General features: G+C 30.2%; 2 protein-coding genes across 13 annotated transcripts in view; one reads left to right on the top strand and one right to left on the bottom strand.

The window, feature by feature from the left end:
* Positions 1-1,491: 1,491 nt before the first annotated feature.
* On the top strand, positions 1,492-7,125 carry LOC656901 (proton-coupled amino acid transporter-like protein CG1139). Of its 2 annotated transcripts, XM_064359137.1 has the most exons (9): positions 1,492-1,640; positions 1,688-1,741; positions 1,788-1,938; positions 1,985-2,197; positions 2,244-2,516; positions 2,564-2,742; positions 6,381-6,553; positions 6,611-6,624; positions 6,686-6,848. In XM_064359137.1, the coding sequence occupies exons 1-9, from the start codon at positions 1,612-1,614 to the stop codon at positions 6,719-6,721; spliced, it is 1,122 nt and encodes a 373-aa protein (XP_064215207.1). In that variant the 5' UTR covers positions 1,492-1,611; the 3' UTR covers positions 6,722-6,848. The 2 variants fall into 2 exon arrangements, with proteins under 2 accessions (XP_064215207.1, XP_064215206.1); XM_064359136.1 differs by having other exon boundaries at positions 6,611-7,125.
* LOC656988 (uncharacterized protein) overlaps positions 6,873-18,246 on the bottom strand; it is a 41,656-nt gene continuing 30,282 nt past the window's right edge. For all 11 annotated transcript variants that reach the window (XM_008196546.3, XM_064359063.1, XM_064359090.1 and 8 more), the window contains 5 exons: positions 17,742-17,936; positions 17,473-17,684; positions 16,867-17,221; positions 11,624-14,038; positions 6,873-7,450 (listed from right to left, as the gene is read on the bottom strand). In XM_008196546.3, the coding sequence (XP_008194768.2) occupies positions 7,143-7,450; positions 11,624-14,038; positions 16,867-17,221; positions 17,473-17,684; positions 17,742-17,936 (3,485 nt within the window). In that variant the 3' untranslated portion in view covers positions 6,873-7,142. The remainder of the gene's footprint in view (positions 7,451-11,623; positions 14,039-16,866; positions 17,222-17,472; positions 17,685-17,741; positions 17,937-18,246) is intronic.

Genomic DNA, 18,246 nt, shown 5'->3' with positions numbered 1-18,246 from the left:
TTGACACCTATAGCAGAGAACCTTCCACAAAAGTGTGTAGATTTTGATGATTCCTCACACAATAATGGTGAGAAATATATCAAGATTATTTCTTTATCTTCAAGATTTAAATTTACTATGCCTAATAAATTATACAATGTGACAATGTGTTTTTAAATGATTCTTTAATTCGGAAGTAAAATTACCGTTGGGGGCGCCACTGAGCTAGGTCGAAAACAGTAACCATAAATGGCGGGAAAATGTTTATTCGGATATTTTGAGCGTTGTACGAATTTTGGGGCTTCACAATTATTGCATTGCCTATGCGGAATGACTATTCTATCTTTGATGCAAGAAACTTATGTTGACAAATGAGAGATGACGAGGAAAACACGAATAACGAATGACTGTTTGGTTCACTTTCTTTATTGGAAAATTATTACAAAGACATTGAAAAGCCTACCTTTTAGCATAATTTACGTTTAAATGTATCATCAGTTGTTAATCTTTATTGTAGTTTTGTAGATTTACCGCAGCATTTCATGATTTTTTCAGTGGAAAATTCTAACCTAAAATTCATAACACTTCACTAATTTATTGGTTTCTTGAGCCAAACTTTGTGTTCGCTGTGATCCATTACTTATAATCTTTAATTAGACAACTGTTTGATAACACTTTGTAATCAAAATTTAAATATTTTTCACTTTTTATCCACTTTCAAGTTCCAACAATAAACACTTTATATCACGAAAAACTACAGAACCAAGTAGTATTTACCACCACGTACTTTTAAAGTGATTCTTTCTATTGTAAGTAATTAACACTATACACGCAAAATTGTTCAACAATTCATTAAATGTCAGTTAAATGTAGAATTACGAAAATTTCTTTACTGTTTTCGACATAGTTCAAAAGTCATCACCAGAGGCCGTCTAGTTAATTTTATTTCTGAATGCCTAATTAATTATACAATGTGACAATGTGTTTTTAAATGATTTTTTAATTAATCCGTTGTCAATAAATGTCAAATATGTCAGTTGTGAAATTTAAATAATTTCTTTCAAAAATTTCGTTAAAATGTTACACTATGCAAAAAAACACTTACCCATGCTTATTTACGAATTGAAAACCTAATAAATAGAGGATGATAAAGTTTGCTATTATAAATGCCTATCATTAGTTCTATGAAGCGGCTTTTTCTGATTTTACATGAGAAATTCACAGACGACTAGATGAAGATCACTCTAACACACATGTTATAATAGGCACTTTAACAAGATAGTTAATATCACCAAAAATACCACTTATTCAAAAATAGTAAAATTTGTACTTTTGAATCATCATTATCCATTATCCCCTACAGTTTAGGGATTGATTTAGTTGTTCATTTAAAGTTGATCAACAAAACCTAAATGAAAATTATCGCAAATGACTTGATCAATTTAGATGAAATAAAGGTTGTTACGATGATTTTGATTCAAGTATTATATGATCTGTGAGAACGCCCTTTTGGTTTATTTTCTAAGTTTATTTCACAGCAATCAAGTAGTCAAGGTGAAATACCTTGAATTTTAAAATTTGTCACTTTACAATTGTTTTTTATTCTTTACAAAATGTCTAATAAAATGTAACATGGAATCTCAAGAACAGGAAACAACAAGGTCAGTTAGTGTGTTGTAACTTTATAAGGACAAAATGTTTCTTTTAGACCTTTTCTTGTGGTACGTGGTGCAAATGTAACCGGAGTCAAAAAGCCAACACAGTAGGATTGTTTCACGTTTCTTTACCCAATCTAAAAATAATTGTAGTTATCTGGAGACGCTAACGCACGCAATTAAGGGAAATGTTGGTACAGGAATTTTTGCAATGGGAGCTGGGTTCATGAACAGTGGCATGCTTCTAGGCCCACTGTTGCTGATCTTCATAGGCGTTGTGAATTTGCACTGCCAACACATACTTGTACAATTTTCACGCAATATTTTCCTTTTTAACGATTTATTTTTAGATCAATGCTTGTATTAAAATTACAGACAAGGAACCTGTTCCTGTCCTGCCAAGTTTTGCCGAAACTGTGCAATACACTTTTGAAGATTGTGACTCTCAATGGTTGAAAAAGTATTCCAAAGCTTTTGGAATCACAACTGATGTGTTTCTAATTCTGGCAGAGTACGGTTTCTGCGTTGTCTACTTCATTTTTGTTTCTAGACATCTGGGCGAGGTGAATAAATATGATTTTTGCTGCTTTTTATTTTCCAATTTTGCAGACTGCTGAAAGTTACCACTGGAAGCAAAATTACCGCGTGATTCTCGCTCTTATTTTAATCCCAATGTGGGTTTCAACCTTTCTAGGAAACCTGAAGTTGCTAACTCCAGTGTCTTTAATAGCGAATATCATTATGTGGATTGGAATTGTATTAATCTTGTATTATTCAATCATCCATTTGGACTTGAAAACTCACCGAGCTTTGATATCTAACGTCGACAAGCTTCCGCTCTGTTTTGGCATAATTTTATTTGCACTGAGCGGAATAACTTTTGTAAAAATTTTAAGTTTTTTTTCCAGTTATCGTAATTTTTTTTACAGATTGTACCATTACGAATGGAAATGAGAAATCCTGATTCCTTTAGCACTCCTTTCGGAGTTTTAAATGTGGCAATGGTGGTGGTAGTAGCTCTCTACTTGCTTGTTGGGGTTTTCAGTTTTTGGATGTGGGGAGACGATGTCAAAGGAAGTGCTTTCCTCAATTTACCACAAGAAGAAGGGTAAGCTATTTATCATAACCAAATACTTACCGTTTATTTAACTATTCAATCTTGTCCACATAAGTTCAAAATTATAAGTTATTTAGATAAGTAGATTAGTTGCGTGTTTGCTAAGAAATACCAAGAAAACGTGAATCATTTTTACCAAATTTCATTAAAAAAAGTGACGACTTATTTACCAGTTGATTTCAAACGATTCTTTGCTCAAAAAAAAACAGAAAAAACTGCTTTAGAATGACTCGAATCGCTTTATTTTGGTTTAAAATTGAATTTCTGTTTTTGTCGAAAAAAATTGATTTTTGACATTTTCTCGTCTAAAATGATGACAAACGCCTTTTAAATTGCTCAAGAGTTAAGACTGTCTTACATATTTTTTTCAAATAAGTTGATATTTCTAATTTAAATTTTATTTTTATTTTTTATTTAATTTTATTTAAAACAATGATTTTTGCACTAGTTTTATTAAAATAAGTTGCTTTTTGATAATTACAAGGAATGAAGGCCAAGAACAACGGCTTACGTACGAGTTAAAAATTATTTGTTTTATTTGAACAATTCCTTGTTTAAAAAAGTAACAAAGTGCTATAAAGTTACTCAGATTGCTCAATTTTTTGGCGAAAAATATGATTTTCATAATAATTTCGTTAAAGTACCTTGATTTTCAAAACTTTGTTGCCTAAAAAACTGCCAAATCGCTTTAAAATGGCTGAAATCTTCATATTTTTACCGAAAATGTCAATTTTTTACTAATTTCTTACCAAATTATTTCAACTCACTAATAAATTAGATTCATTCTTTATCGACCTTGAATATAAAGAGAAAAAAAAAACAAACAATTATCTCTATGTCAAAAACCAACGAAAATTTATAGGAATTTTTTTCAAATTGATAAGTTAGAAAATGTGTTTTTAATACACAACCATAATTCACTAAAATGATTTGATTTATAAATTATTTAAATTATCAAACTCAACTCAATGCCCCTATATTTACTGAATTTACTTATAATCAATAATGAAAATTTTATTTTGCTTTTCGCTCGAGATTTCTGATATAACTTAAACAACAAATATAAAATTAAAACTATTGTGTGTTTTTACACATTTAAATCTCCCAGTGTTGTCTCCAATTCGACATTTTTATTTTCATTATCGAAAATTAGTCAAATTGAACCCAATTCCAAATCAATTTGCACACTTTTGGCATCAATGGGGATTAGAGTCAAAATCTGTCGCTTTATAAAAGCTGAGATCATCATATTCTGGCCACAAACGACGATTAATTTCGTTAAAATAAGTTGATTTCTGACATTTCTTGTTTTAAAATTTGCCAATAATTCTTTGAAATGGCTTATAACAACTTAGGTTAACAGAAAACGAGGACTTTTTTGCTAGTTTTTTTTAGTAGAAAACTTAGAAAGCACCCAAATCGTTTCTAAATAGTTCACGACTTGTTCTTTTTTTTGACTTGTTTTAATTTTAAAATGATCATATTTTTAAAGTAGTTGAAGAAAGGTAGCTATAGAACTTAATGTGTATTTTATACAATTTGTAATAATTATTTGTTCTTTAAAATATAATAAAGATATTTTTTTGCAAAATCAAAATATTTATAGCAAGTCTACATTCACATTATTTTTTCTTTTGAAGCCAAAAAACTTGTAAATCCTCCGACAAAATTAAGCGCTATACCTAATGAAATATTTCACCCTTTTCTGAAGTAAAAACGTTACTAGATGAACGTCTAACCATTGAATTAAGATCTGCTCCAATCTCTATTCCATTAGGGATTTTTCCTTGTATAATATCCAAAAGTATTTTTTCGAAAGCGCTTAGTGTTATTTTTTTAATTCTAGTTACATTTTTATCTCTTATCTGTTTTCTTTTTTATCTTTAATCTTTAAATTGTTAATTTTTTTCATCAGTGTTTATGTTTATCAATTAATTTTCGTACTCTGGCGCGTAGTTCATTAATCATTGATTATCATGCATGTTCACATTGCTTATTTTAACGAAGGGCAGTTGACTTTTAACCGCAAAATATTTTAGTATGTATGTGCCTTACTTCTCTTATAAAATGCTTAAATCAAAAATTAAATTCAATTTACTTTAGGAAAATGATATTTCAAGTTTTTAAGTGACACACAACCATCACACAACTTTAGAAACATAAGCAAATTTTTATAAGTTACCAAGCATTTCACTCGTTGAGACAATTATTAGGTGGGTATCTCTACCGTTGAAGAATGTTTTATGCAGTCTGCTGTGCTTTTAAAACAATTTAGAGCCCTTCAAAGCGCAAAAAAATTCTATTCTAGTGTTCTCTATGTCTTTACAACTCTTTTAAGTTGTTAAAAGTGTTAAAAAGTCAGTTACTTCGATTTTTTATGTTTGATTTTTGTCAATTTTTGGTACCCGGAACATTTATCGAGTAATAACTCCGGAATTATTAAAGATAACTCTATGAGGTTCATTATCGTTGGAAAACTCTTTAAGTTATCTATCTTTTTCAAAAAAAAAATCATTGTCCTCCGACTAATAGTTTTCGAGAAAATTGCAAATAAAAGCAAAAGGTAAAATAAAAACGATGATTTTTTACGAGAAGTAACAAAAATTTGAATTTTGTAAGTCTAGTCTAGTATAACCAATTCTTAGTTTACCCATCAGTAAAAAAATAACAAAATTTTTAAACTTATTGATTATTGTTTTTATTTGAGTTATTTTTACAAAAAATATTAAAGCTTCCTTATTTGAAAGGCAATTTCTATACACGTGAGATAAATAACTATGAATTCGTTGAAACTGCCTTATTTTAACCGAAAACTTAAATAAATAAGTTATCATTCGCCGATTTGACAAACAAAGCGACTTACAACATTCCCTGATTAGCTTATAAGGAAATAATTCAACATCAACTTATTTCAATGTTAGTGCAAATTACCCAAATCATTTAACAAATTATTGTTGTGTTATTGTGCTACCAAACTAACTTCTTTTTTCTACAACACAAATGTTAAACTATTTTTTTATCAACTTTTTTGAGTAGATAAAATAGCACTCTAGCCGCAAGAGTTTAAAACTATTAATTTATTTTATTCTATTAACTTTACAAACTCCAACACATTAAATTGGGGGACTAACGGATAACAATAACTATTTTTCCTTAAACTTGAAATCCTGACATAAAAACCATGTTGTATTATATACGACGTTAAAGATTGTTTATCTACTCGTGAATAAAGTCCATCTCTTTATCGTCGGGTATAATAAATAAAAGTTGAAATCCTGCCTCAAAAAAAATTATTATACACGACGATAAAGATTGTTATTAATCAGTAAAGCAATATTTTAAAATGAAAAAAACAAGTAGGTAACAAATAATTAAAAAAAAAACACCAAATAAGCTATTAACTTATTTCTCCAATGTTTTGTTTACGGAAAGTTTAGCTCTTTCAGCGATTGTAAAACTTGAGTAAGGCCTTAATTACCAAACAACAAAAGAAATGAGTTTTCTTTTGCGTATGTATACCAAATTTCGCGAAAAATATTCACGTTTTTTTATTTAAATTAAAATAAGGTTAATTATTTGCTTAATTTTTTTAACGTTCCGCGTACTTAATTTATTACATTTTTTTTCAGACTTGCTATCGCCACGAAAATCCTGATCTGCTTTGGCGTAATGTTTACATTTGCCTTGCACATGTACATTCCTTTCGAAATTGCTTACCCGAGATTTTACAAAAAATGGGGACCTTTCAATCACCCAACTTTGATAATCTACGTTTACAGATCAATAGCTGTTCTTATAACTTGTATGTTTATTATTATCATGTTTATTGTAATGTGGTCTTATTTATTGTACTTTCCAGACGCCATAGCCAATGTTAGTGCAAATTTGGGATCATTTATTTCGTTGATTGGAGCATTGACTGGATCTTTTTTAGCACTACTTGTGCCAGCAATGCTTGATCTGGCAATGATGTGTGGATCACTCACTTTTTTCACAATCTTCAAGGATGCGTTTATCATTGTTCTGGCTTTTGCAGGAGCTATTACCGGGTCTGTGTTATCAATCATGGATATTATCAAAGACTACACTACTAGAGGAGAAGAAGCGTAAGAAAACTTCGGTTCAGAGAGCAAAACTATTTCTATTTATTGTTTGACAAATTTGAAATCCTCATTATTCAATCCGTTGTTGAGACCGAACAATATCTGTTATAACATAACTGATTTTCTAAATCTAATATTAGTACCAATCATATATACATAAAATATTAACGAAGATAACGTCTAAATTCACGCATCTCGACCCGCAATCCCTGAAGAGATTGAGGCGAAATGTCACAGTTATACAGTAACAGCAATAAATAACAAAACATAATTTGTGTGCGTGTATTATTAGAAGTCTGAGTATTGCGTTGAAGGTTTATCAAAAGTGATGGGTTTGTAGTAGCTCTGGACTTGTCCCCAGCCTCTCGGTGCCGTGTTGTAGTTTTGCAAGGAGTTGAAGTTGATTCTTGGCGATGGTTGTGAGGGGGAAATTGCTGAAGGTTCGGAGAAAACGCTTTGTGCGTTGTAGGCTGGAGTATGCAAGTCCGGTAATGGGCTGTTGGTTTCTTTAGGAACAAACACTTGGGGGACCACGTTTGGCTTGAAACTTGGTGAAAGTGGTGGTTTTGGTTTCGATCTTGGAAGTGTGTTAGAGCCTGAAACGGCACGTGTTTGTTAACATAGAAAATTATTATTGCGTGTGAAAAAAGACTTATGCCCGCGCAAAAATAAATAAATAAATAGTTGAGCATAATAAAGTATGACTAATTGATTAAAAACCAGTTTTGAATAGAAAAACTTGCAAGTTGTTGGTCTATTTTATATACTTATGAATCTTATGATTAAATCACTTTAATTTTTATAGTGGTGACTGCAAAAATAATATATGCAAAAGTTGGTAGGTAAATTAATAAATTTAATTTTTTACTTTGTCATAGTCAATTTAACTGTACATTTAAAAATTAATGCTCCTTTAAGTTTAAAGGAACAGTTGTCGCTCCTTTAACTTAGTAAATTTTGAAGGTTTTAAGTGACTACATAAAAATTCAGAAACAAATTTAATTTTACATTTTGACATAATCACATTAATTGTACATTTAAAAATTAATGCTCCTTTAAGTTTAAAGGTACAGTTTTCGCTTCTTTAACTTTGTCAATTTTGAAGGTTTTAAGTAACTACATAAAAATTCAGAAAAAAATTAAATTTTTCATTTTGTCATAGTCACTTTAATTGTACATTTAAAAATTAATGCTCCTTTAAGTTTAAAGATATAATTTCCGCTCCTCTAACTTAATCAGTTATGTTATGTAATAAAAAATTTGCAACTCATCATGAATGACGAAACGTAATTAAAAGCAGAAGTTTGTCTTTTGAGAGAAAAGATCATGACGTGTGATTGTTGTAATGACAAAAAACTACAATATGAAAAAAATATCTACATCCAAATTTACGAATTAGTTTTTTTCAAAGATTTTTTAAATTTGTGAAAAATACAATCTATTACAGACGATTTAGAGAACGAACATTTTTTTGAAGAAAACGCAAATGCTAATATTAGAAAAATTTTAATTACAGAACACTTTGATAGGCTATGACAAAGATTAGTTAATTATTCTTTAACATTTGTTTTTTATTTTTATTTCCAATTTCTGAAGCATAATGTTTTTGGTTTTTCAACAGATTTTTTGTAAAATGGCATTGTTCTAACGCAAATGTTAACAATAGAAAAAGAGTATATTATTATACGAGTTTTATAAAGCGTTCTATTGTGGCACGAATGGTTTTAGAGCACGACAAAGGAGTGCCACAATTAAGTTTTATAACACGAGTGTAATATACTATTTTTTCTACTTTCTATTTTTGTTGTTTATTTTTGTTTAGTTTAACTTATCAAAATCTGTTCAAACTATTTCCTCCTATTTTTGTTAATTAATCGGGCTTTATCAATAAACGACTTGAGGCTGTTGACATATCACACACAAAATTACAGTGATGATTGATGACACCCAGCTCAGCACTGCCAATACAACTCATAAAAATTTACTAAAAGAAGTTTCTACCAAGGTACAAAAATTTAATTACAGAATATTTTGGTAGGTTATTAAAAAAATTAAATTAAATTATTAAATAATTATTCTTTAACATCTGTTCTTTAATTTTTATTTCCAATTCCAGAGGCTTAATTTTTTGGTGTTTGAATAGCCCAAATTTTTTTTCTGTAAAGTGGTATTGTTCTAACTTATCTTTTTTTAATTCTTCTGTTATAACAGTTTTTTTTGTATAACCATTAACTCTTTAAAAATTCTACATGGCAAAGTATTTTATTTTGTTTCAAGAAAAAAATTTGGTATCATTAAATAAATTTAATAGAGTAAATGACCGTCATTAAATTTTAATTCGTTGTTAACGCAAATAGACCAATGAAATTGTTTCAATTTGGTCACGTGATCAGTTAATCACGCATTTAATTGTAGATTAAATTAATGACGCTTCTGTAAACCGGCTTAAAAGTTTGAACATCTAACACGGAATATTTTTTGATGTCAGGAAATTATCACTAATTATTCAAACCTTCAGATCTTTAACATTATTAATTTAAATAACTCAAAACTTGTCAACTTTTGTATAGTTTTATTTTAACCGCACCTACAAAAAATTAATAATTATTTAATAAACTAATTAATTAATCACCTTCATTGTTTCAGAAATGCGATACAAACTTGTTTTCTAGTAAATCACCTCAAATTTTGTATTGTCTGGTGTTTTTTGGTGTATTTTTTGGTTTTTAATGTTTTAATACTAATGTTTTTGAGCTAAACTGTTGATATTTGCTAAGTTGTGGAGATACTTTAACTTTTTTTGTCGGAAACATACCTCTTCTTATAAATTAATTGCACCAAAACTAAGAAAAATTAGGAGAAGTCATGATAAATAATTTTAAAAAAATAAAGAAATTTTGAGGGAATCACGGGAAATCATTGGTGCACAAAATTTTAAGCGCTAGAGTTAAAAGTTAACTTATTTCTTTAATGGAGCACCCTATCATTATTTTTGCATCTAGGGGGCCTTTAAATTACCTTTTTAAAACATCAACAATTAAATGTCTACTAATTGGTAACTTATCTTTTTTGAGTTCTTCTTCTATAACAGTTTATTATTTGTATAATCATTATCTAACTCTTTAAAAAGTCTACACCGCAAAGTATTTTTTTTGTTTCAAGAAAAAAATTTGGTAGCATTAATTAAATTTAATAGAGTGAAAGACCGTCATTAAATTTTAATTCGTTGTTAAAAGTTAACAACGCAAATAGACCAATGAAATTGTTTCCATTTGGTCACGTGATCAGTTAATCACGCTTTTAATTGTTGATTAAATTAATGGCGCTTCTGTAAACCGGCTTAAAAGTTTGAACACTTAACATGGACTATTTTTTGTTGTCACAAAATTATCACCAATTATTCAAACTTTTAGATCTTCAATATTATTAATTTAAATTACTCAAAAAATTACTATCAACTTTTGCAGTCTTATTTTAACCGCACCCACAAAAAATTTATAGTTATTTAAGAAACTAATTAGGTAATTAATTGATTGGCGATTGCCTTCATTGTTTTTAAATAAAAACACCTCATATTTTCTATTTTTTGGTGTTTTTTGAAATATTTTTTTTGTGTTTTAATATTGTTGTTTTTGAGCTAAACTGTTGATATTTGCTAAGTTGTGGAGATGATTCGAATTTTTTGTCGGAAACACACCTCTTTTTAAAAATCCAGTGCACCTAAACTAAGAAAAATTAGGAGAAATCATAATAAATAATTTTAAAAATAGAAAAAAACCTTAAGGAAATCACTGGAAATCATTGGGGTACAAAATTTTAGGTGCGATTTAAACAATTTTTTAGAGCGTTTTAGACAACAGACTAAAAAAATTAAGAAGTTTCTTAAAAGTTAAAAAAGAGTTGAGTTAAAAGTTCACTTTATTTTTTAATGAAACGCCCTTATTTTTGCATCTAAATGCGCTTGAAATTATCTTCCTAAAACATCAACAGTTAAGTGTCTACTGACTGATTACTCAAAAAATATTTAATTTTAAACAGAAAAACAATTAAACTATATTGTTGCAGTAATAATATGAAAACATTTATCTTCCACTTGATTCAAATTTTAATACAACGTGATTATTTAAAACATGTATCTCAGAAAATAAAAAACATCGAAACAGGTCATTTTTTATCGACAAGTGTACTTTTTAAAATCGTAACACCTATTCCTTTTGAATTAAAAACAACCCTCTAAAAATTTTTAATAGCTTGACTTTACTTGTAGAGTTATTTTCACAAAAAATTTAGCCGTGTCATTTTTGAGTTGCGATTATTTTTTATAAAGTTATCTACATCGGTACTAATGTTGTACCAAATGAACAAAATATATTTTAATATTTATTTTTAAATCAAAATTAGACTGATATTTTCTAATGAAACACATTTTGAGTCGGAACTCAAAAAACTGATCTAATAAGTGTTCAAAAAAAAATATCAATTATCAACCAAAAAAGAAAATTCCTGCATGACTTTACAAATAAATTTTTCGAGTTTTTTAAGTTGTAGCTAATTTTCAGAACTATTCTTGCATTATTAAAAAAAATTGTTCCAAAACTTGGTATGCGTAATTCTCCGAAAAACTAATCTAAACTCAAAAAATCTAAACTCAAGGTATCAAAAATATTTTTTCTACTCAAATAGAAATATGTATTTTTGCGCGAACCAGGAACACAGTGCACAACAATTCACAAAATAAACCAGACATAAAGGGACACCACTCTGCTTGCCTTCCTCTCCACTCTTCACACTCTCCTCCCGAAAAGCCGACGCCTGAAATTGGGACTTTTGGGAAGTGTATTTACAAAAGGAACTATTTTCGGACTGCACCAAATTTTTCGGTTGTTCCAAGGGATAATATTTCGTTTCAACTTTAGCATTTGCCACATAATACAAATTGTCAAATTCCTGTTCGGCGGCTTTGAGAAACTGCTCCTGGTTCTGCATCCCTTTACTCAACTTTTCCACCACTTTTGGAGACGGTGCCCGGATTTGCTTGTAGCGTAAAACCGGCATCGACGACTGCTCAAAATTTTTGATCAAGGACTTGACCGGAATTTTCTGATAGTCTTCATCGTCAGTCTCGTTTGAGTTTTTTTGGACGTTTTGTGGTTGAGGGTGGTGCAAGTTTGACTTGATTTCAGTCAACTGTTGAATAAAAGTGTTAGGACCAGGAATACAAACAGGAGCACTTTCAGGATAAACCAATTCTTGAACAGTTTGGTAATCAACATGGTATTCCCGTTCTTGTTGATAATAAATTGCTTCAATCTCGTCGTTTTTACTTGGACGGTAGGTTTCCACTTGAGCAACTTCGCTATTAGTAAACTGAGTCGATAATTTCGACTGGTCTGAAGTCTTTTCTTCTGTTATATTTTCACTCGTTTCAACTTTCACACTTTTTGATCTCTTGTCCTTAATTGACTTTTGCCGGCCTGAGAAAGCTTTCTGGAACTCGCTGTTGATGTCCAATTGGCCAAAAATAGGGCGAGCTCCTATTATGGTTTCAGGGGGCTTTTTACGTTTTTTTGTGCCACCATCATTTGGTTCCTGGTTTTTTGCTTTCTCGACAATTTTACTGTTTTGTTCTTCTCTTTTTCCACTTTCAACTTTCAGTGTAACATTTTCTTTGTCTTGGTCTTCAGTAAAAACGTCTCGAGTAGAAGTTTTTTCAGGTTCAACTTTCATTGAAACATTTTCTTCGTCTTGGACTTTATTGGTTAAAAGTTCTCGAGTAGATAAAAACATTTCATCGGTTTTTTCAAGTTCAACTTTCATTGAAACAGTTTTCTCGTCTTGGACTTTATTGGTAAAAAGTTTTTGAGTAGATGAAAACATTTCATCAGTTTTTTCATTTTCTTGGTCTTGTGCTTTATTGGTAAAAACTTCTTGATTGGATGAAAACATTTGATCAGTTTTTTCAGATTCGATTTTCACTGAAACATTTTCTTGGTCTTGGTCTTTCGTCAAAATTTGAGTCGATAAAAACATTTCATCATTTTTTTCAGGCTCACTTATTGTTATCTGGCCTTCTCTGGTCCGTTTCATGTCTTGCAAAATTTTGGTGATTTCGTTGTCTTCCTGCCGTGTCATTTCGTACTGATCATAGGCCGTTTGTATTTCCTTCAGTTCAGTAAAGCAACTTTTTTGGCACTTCATCACTTCGGATTTTTCCTTATTAGCTGCTAATGCCAGTTTCCTCATCTGTTCCTCATGTTTCGGGTTCTTTTCTTCTTTTTCAACCTCTTGTACCACAACGATTTTTTTGGGGGATTCAAGTGTGTCTTTTTTTTCCACAACTGGTGGTTCACTCTTTGGTACATAGACAGGGAACGGAGAACAGGATCTAGACGCATTGAAATGTCCCTGACTTTCAAAAATTTCAGACTGAACTGTTCTAAAATCCTCGGCTGAAGTGAAACTTTGTTCTACAATTTTCTGCTCAGGGAGAGCAAATCTAAACTCTGGTTTTAAAGGCGGCGCCTCCACGTTTTTTGGAGCGTCATCCAAAACGTATTTTTTGTCCATAAAAATTGGTTCGTATTTTTTCAAAGGTATGGGTTTAATGAACGAGTCCTGATTTTTTGCCAAATATTTGGAAATATTTGGAATTGAAGGAAAGGGAACAGGTGCTGTTTCATCTTTATGTTCCAAGTCCTGATTTTCGGAAATTTCGTCATTTCCGTTAGCATTTTGATTTTCTGCAAGTTGAAGCAATTGCGGACTTGTCCTAATATTAACAACGTCTCGTTCCAGAATTTCTGGATTTAGGGTAACATCTGGAATTGCCGGGAATGGGGAAGAGGGACGTAGTGACGAAACCGGTCGTTTTTCCTGAACTTTTGAAACATCTGTTTGCAATAATTCGGGATCTAGGGACATGTCTGGAATTGCAGGAAAGGGTGAAGCAGCTCTTTCGGCTTTTTTCTGTTTTAGTAATTCCTCAGCTTCTTTTTTTGGGTCAGGTTTGGGTTGTAGAAATGAGGGAGTTACTGGACGCGTTATTTTTGTAATATTGGAAGTATCAAGTAAAATTTCGGGAGTGGTTGATATGTCTGGTATTTCTGGAAAGGGCGATTTTGGCCTCTCTTCCTGTTTTAGAGCTGATGATTTAATGATGTTAGTTAAAGCAAGGTTGATGCTACCTGTGTCGAAGCAGAAGCGTTAAGTAATTTGCAAGGCGCCAAAAAATGAGCAATTCGGTCAAAATAGACAAAAATATACTGTACTATTACACATAAAATATCAAAAATTCCCACAGATCCGACATGTGCTAAAAAAGTTATTCACTGCCAAAGGACAAAAGTATCGGTTTTTTCTATTTTTCTTTCCATAAAAAGTACGAAACCTTAAAGTTAAAAGCTTAAAGTCTTTAGTTTTGGAAAAAATAATAAATGGATCATCAGCTATTCCATTTTAGCGGACGAGACACTTTGCAGAAATTTTTAGATTTTATATTCAGTTTTTACAAATAGTATCAGTAGAATTGAATTTTTCTTTATAGGAACTTAGTGACAGTCAAATTGATTACAACCTACAATTACAGCCACATTTTTAAAATTTGAAATACGAACAGGAACCAGAAATTCAAACTGATTACGGACGGGACACAAAAAAACTCACATTTTTATCGTTAAACAATCGTTGAACTAATGCCAACAACTATTTTTGAAGTAAAAGGTGGAACCTGTTGAAATTTTTGAAACCACAATGACGGACGGGACAAAGAAATTGTGTGTTGAAAAAGCTCTAAGAAATTTATTCAGACAGGTTTTAATATTATTAAAGACTTTAACAATACTAAGATTACACAGTGGAAATTAAAAATTCTTGGTATTATTTAACAACGTCAGAAATAAGAACATTTTATGTTTGCGATAACGGACGGGACAGCAAAAGTTACATATATAAAAAAGTAATATTACTGATCAACTTACTTACCGATTTCCATTTTTTAAACTACCAGAAACTTGGAAAATACTTTTCAAAAAATATTCATCATTTGTAGTTCGTCAATATTTTATCTTATCGCCTATAAGGCACTGTATGTAAAGTTTCGAATACAGTGAATTACTTCAATTTCAATAATTGTCCTTCCCAAAAACTCTTGGCGGAAATTATATTAAAGTATAAGTTGATATTGAGGTTTTTAAAACACGCACGATTTTTCGAGCACGACGGCGTAGCCGGAGTGCTCAAAATAGAGCAAGTATTTTAAATACCAGTTATCCACGATTACTTTACGTTATTTTGTTGATCTTTTATTTTGTACCAATAAAAAAAAATATAAACCGAAAAGTGCATTTTGAAACAAACTTAACATTACTAAAATCATTTTGAGATTTCTGTATCGAAATATAAGCATAAATATTAGTTTAAGTAACTTCTGCATAGAACAAATTATACGATTCTGAGAATACTTCACGATTTATTATGATTTACTTTTATTATACAGTAATTTTAACACGAACCACCCTGGATATCTCGAGAAATAAACAAAATATTATAAAATCCGGAAACAGGTCATTTTTATTTAAAGGAGGGCACCTTTTAGCACCAATTCCCTATGTAAAATACAGGCAATCCCCTAAAACTTATTAATTACATATCCCCTTTCGTGATAACTGATAACTCAAAAAACGTTTTTTAACCCGAACTTTGGCTGTGTAGGAAACTATGTTAAAAACAGACTGTTTACAAGTGAAGCGAAAATGTGTGCAAATTATGCATACGACTTCTTTAGCTTTTGAAATCGCAATATCTCAAGAATGGTAACTCGTAGGAAAAAAGTATAAGAACAATTTTTAAAAACAATTATTTGATCTACAACACTTGTCGACCTATTTTCATGATACCTAATACTTACCGTCTCGAAAAAATTGCATCATCAAATCGATATTTTTGACCTTTGGCATTGAATAACAAAAAAGTCGGACCAAAATTTTTTCAAAATTGAACGATTTATGATATAATTTCTTAGTTACGCATAAATTGAACAAATTTTTTATTAAAGGCAACAGTCCTTGTGAAAAAAATAAAAGTTAAAGAAACTACAAACTATAATAAATTACAGAAAAATACATAATTAGAGCTTGTACAATTTGTGAAATAAGAATATTTTTCTCTAACAAACTGACGTATTTGACCTTATTTGGCCCTATAATTTTACAGAAAAAGACCAATTTAATTAAAAGAACAAAATCGTTGTAAAAGTAACAAACTTTTTATTAAGTATTTAAGTTTTTTTTAAAATATTCTCATTGAAAAATAAGTTAAATTGACAAAATAATCTGGAAAATTGAATTTCGAACATTTTCTGCAATTTTCTGCATCAGTTAAAATACCTATAAGAAAGAATTTTATTGTTTTTTGTAACATATTCAATAGAATAAAAATAAACAATTCATTAAAAAACGTCAAAATAACTCATTTTTGCATAAATTGAACTTTTCTAAAGAATAAGTTATTAGTCAAATGATGAACTATGTCAAAAAATACAAATTTGCACCTAAATATGTAGACTTCAATTATCTGACAAAAGATCAATAATTAAAGTATAACTAACTCTACTAAAAAATATACAAATTTTTGCATAAATTAACATTTTTTATTAAACAAATTTTCTTTAAATCAAACGAAATCCGCCAAAAAAAATTTTTTTTCTGATTTGTAACACTATTTATTTTTCTAACTAACTCTATTAAAAAATATACAAATTTTTGCATAAATTAACATTTTTTATCAAAAGAATTTTCTTTAAATCAAACGAAATCCAAAAAAAATGTATTTTTTTCTGGTTTGTAACACTTTACTTATTTTCCTGACTTCAGTGGTGCACTCATTAAAAATTAAAAAAAGTCGGCGCCTATAGGATGGGTGAGGACATTTGATATTTTATTTGTAATAGTTTTTCGAATTTTTGTAAATTGAAATGTCTATTTTGACCAAAATACAGTGTTTTTTTCCTTCTTACCATATTGTTGTTGCTTTGGTGCTGTTGACGAATTCCAAGCTTGCGGCATTGATGGTTTGTACAAATCCACGTTTCCTACTCCTTTTTGTAAATTGTCAACGATCCGGTTTATACTGCTACTGTTATAAGCTGGGTTGTGTGCAAAAACTTTCTCGTTGGTGCTAGCGCCTGTCCATGATGCTAAAGAGTCGTTTTTAAGTGCAGCTTCATACGAATCGACAACAGGAGCTACGTAATTTCCCCGTGTTGGCCATGCTGGAGGTACATTTTCAAAAGCTGCGTCTACTGATCCAGTCTCCAGAGCTGCGTCCCAAGGCGACTTGACCAGTTTGAGGCGAGGGCGTGTGAATTTTTCCTACAAAATCAAAAGCTCTACTTGATCTAGATTTTCTAGTGCAAATTAAATTATTGTTCTTAACATAAATAAATGTTCCATATCGAGTTCGATATTATTGCCCCGAAATTTATTTTAATGTTAATTGTATTGTAATAAATTTTATTATAAAAAATAAATTATTCGAATTTTTATAACTGTAAATCATTTCGTGAAATTGATTGTTTTCCGAGGGTCCTGCGTTCAAATAATTTTTTTTCTCTGTTGGTTACCTGTATTTCATCCAGTTTTTCTTTGTGTTGTATCCTTTTTGCAGTTTCTGGTAAGTAACTTGGCGGTGGAAAGCTGCTAATTGGAGGCAAAGGTGACAATATGGGTGTTGGAGAAAGTGCTATATCTGGTATAGATGATGGTCGTGTACCGTTGGTTTCACCAACAACCCACTTTTCTGAACGCTTACGTCGTTTAGCAAATAACTCAGCACCTATTATTTACACATTATTTTGTAAAAATAAAAAAAATAGGTGAAAAAAGTTCGTACCTTTTCCTTTTGGAGAGTTTAGGTCTTTAACAATTTCAAGACAGACGTCAGGCGATAGTGCAGGTTCGATTGTGTAACCTTGTTTGCGTAATGAATTTATGTCTTGTACTTGACCATGTGGGTTCATTACCAGTTTAAGTGGATCTTTTGATTCAGAAGATTCTGAAGTGTACTCAGAACCTTCTGTTCTTAAACCTGTAACAAAATGCATAGAGAATACAGCATTTTTAAATTTTCAAAAAAAATAAATTAAATTTAAAAGACCAAATACAAATTCCTTTTAATCTTTTCTAATGTCCTGCAAAGTTTATAAAAATAAAAAATATATTATTTACAAAACTATGAACAAAGTAACTCAAATTAAATAGGAACTGTTCAAATGACTTATACCTTCATATTTGGCTTATGAAAAGCACCGGAACAAAAATTATTCTGAAAATTGTTTCGTATTATGAAAAAAAATTGAGAAAAATTACAACTGAGAAATTTCAGCAGCAAATATTTT

Source organism: Tribolium castaneum, chromosome 1 (assembly GCF_031307605.1).
Source record: "Tribolium castaneum strain GA2 chromosome 1, icTriCast1.1, whole genome shotgun sequence".
NCBI classification, from domain to species: Eukaryota; Metazoa; Arthropoda; class Insecta; order Coleoptera; family Tenebrionidae; genus Tribolium; species Tribolium castaneum.
This window is presented reverse-complemented; position numbering and strand designations above follow the sequence as displayed.